Source organism: Telopea speciosissima, chromosome 3, assembly GCF_018873765.1.
Source record: "Telopea speciosissima isolate NSW1024214 ecotype Mountain lineage chromosome 3, Tspe_v1, whole genome shotgun sequence".
Classification (NCBI taxonomy): domain Eukaryota; kingdom Viridiplantae; phylum Streptophyta; class Magnoliopsida; order Proteales; family Proteaceae; genus Telopea; species Telopea speciosissima.
In genome coordinates this window covers 53,500,615-53,502,942 of record NC_057918.1, presented here as the reverse complement: position 1 = coordinate 53,502,942, position 2,328 = coordinate 53,500,615, and the positions used below count along the sequence as shown (strand labels likewise).

General features: G+C 40.5%; 1 protein-coding gene across 1 annotated transcript; it reads left to right on the top strand.

Annotated features, from left to right (window-relative positions):
• The first annotated feature begins 224 nt into the window (after window positions 1-224).
• Window positions 225-578, top strand: LOC122655282. The gene has a single exon (XM_043849487.1). The coding sequence runs from the start codon at window positions 225-227 to the stop codon at window positions 576-578; it is 354 nt and encodes a 117-aa protein (XP_043705422.1).
• The last annotated feature ends 1,750 nt before the right edge of the window (window positions 579-2,328 follow it).

Here is a 2,328-nt window from a genome sequence, read left to right as displayed (position 1 = left end):
TATCCCACACCACTGAAGGTGACGACTATGTGGCTTGGGAGACCTTTAAAGAGAAGGACGCTCTGGCCACCGCCTATATTCTTAGCTCCATTGATAAGAACCTCCAAAGCTCATGTGATGACTTAGAATTGGCCAAGGATGTGACGGAACACTTAGAGCAGACTTTTGGCAAGCAAGATCGTCTTGCACGCCAATAAATCTCCTCAGTGTTGTTCTCTGCAAAGATGCATGATAGTACCACAATCCAGGATCATATGATGAATCTTACCAAGTTCTTCTCTGGATTGGAGAATAAGGGTACTCTATTTGAGTTAGACTTCAAGATAGAGATTATCTTTGCCTCACTTCCTGATGCCTATAGCTCCTTTATATTGAACTTCCACATGAATAAAGTAGTGGTTAACAACATCTCTAAGCTTACTAACATGCTTATAGAAGCAAAAAGTACGCTTAAGAAAAATAAGGTTGTTTCTCTTGTTATTGAGAAGAGTTCTCAGGGTTCAAAGAATAAGAAAAAGAAGAGGACTAAGAAAAGCAAAAAAGGCAAGTCAACTAGTGTGAAAGATAGAGGAGTGTAGAAGAAAAAGGCCAAAGCTGACAAAGGAAAGCGTTTCCATTGTGGCAAGACTGGACACTTGAAGAGAAACTGCCAAGAGTACCTAGCTTCCTTGAAGAATGACAAGCCAGAGACAGGTATTTTTGAATCTTTTGTTGTTTCTGAATCTCTTATGTTGGTTGGACCAACTAACATGTGGTGTATGGACTCTAGGTCCACCGCACACATTTTTAATAAGTTGCAGGGGTTTCAAGAGAGCAGAAGGACAAGAAGGAATGAGATCACCCTCAAAGTTGGAACTGGAGATGAAGCTGAAGTAGTAACTGTAGGAACTTTTTTCATTTATTTTAGCAATGCTGGTTATTTGAAACTTAATAATTGTTATCACGTACCTGAATTTAGTAGGAATTTGATTTCAGTTTCAAGACTTATTGATGATAGTTATAAGGTTTCATTTGATAATGATATGATCATTACTCTTCAGGGCAAGTTTATTGCCTCTGGTTTTAAATTGAATGGCCTTTACTTTCTCAATTCTGTCTTGAATGAATCCGGTGATTCCAGCATGAATGTTAATGTAATGAAAAGAAAGCACTCTCCAGGTAATCAAACGTATTTATGGTATCTTAGACTAGGCTACATAGGGATAGACAGGATAAACAAGTTAATTAAGGATGGACCTCTTGAAAGTCTAGAGGTTCTACCATTTCCAACATGGGAATCGTGTCTACAAGGTAAAATGGCCAAGTTATCCTTTTCTAAGAAAGAAGGAAGAGCCAACGGAACGTTAGATTTAATCCACTTAGACGTTTATGGACCACTGAATATCACTGCTAGGCAGGGATATCAGTACTTCGTCACTTTCACCGCTGACTATTCATGTTATGGCTATGTTTATCTAATGCATCGCAAATCGAAAACTTTTAAAAAGTTCAAAGAGTTCCAAGCCGAGGTTGAGAACCAATTAGATAAGCGTATTAAATGCCTGAGATCCGATCGAGGAGTTGAATACTTATCTGACGAATTCTTGGACCACTTACGAGATAAGGGGATCTTATCACAGCTGGCGACACCAGGCACACCATAATAAAATGGTGTGTCAGAGCGTAGAAACAAAACTCTGTGAGACATGGTTCGATTCATGCTCACCTACTCTTAGCTGCACTTGTCATTTTGGGGATATGCATTGGAAACGGCTATATACATTCTAAACAGGGTTCCAAGCAAGTCTGTGCCCAAGACACCATATGAGTTGTGGACAGGGCGCAAGCCTAGTCTACAACACTTTAAGGTATGGGGTTGTGTTTCACATGTGAAATGACAGCATGTAGACAAGCTTGAACCTAGGACTGATAGATGCCATTTCCTAGGCTACCCCAAAGGCACTGTGGGTTACTATTTCTATAACCCAACAGAGAAAAAGGTGTTTATAAGTAAACACGCCATGTTTCTCGAGGATGACCAAATTGCACCCAGAACTGAGCCAGTTGTGATTCAAGAGTTGGATAACATGGATACTCAGATGGTCCCTACACCACCACCCATTGAAACTTCATCACCGGTGATGAATCCTATAGAGCCTAGGCGCAGTGGAAGAACAATCAGGGCTCCTGACCGTTTGGTTTTCTTTAGCAAGGAATCAAACAAAGTAGAAGAGTATATGATCACTGATACTTCGGACACGGATCCCTGCACCTACCAAGAGGCTATAGGAGATGTGGATGCAACTAGATGGTTAGATGCTATGAAAGCCGAAATGGACTCCATGTACT

Coding starts and splice junctions, on each gene's coding strand:
- LOC122655282 (XM_043849487.1), top strand. CDS start 225: ATGCATGATAGTACCACAATCCAGGATCATATGATGAATCTTACCAAG.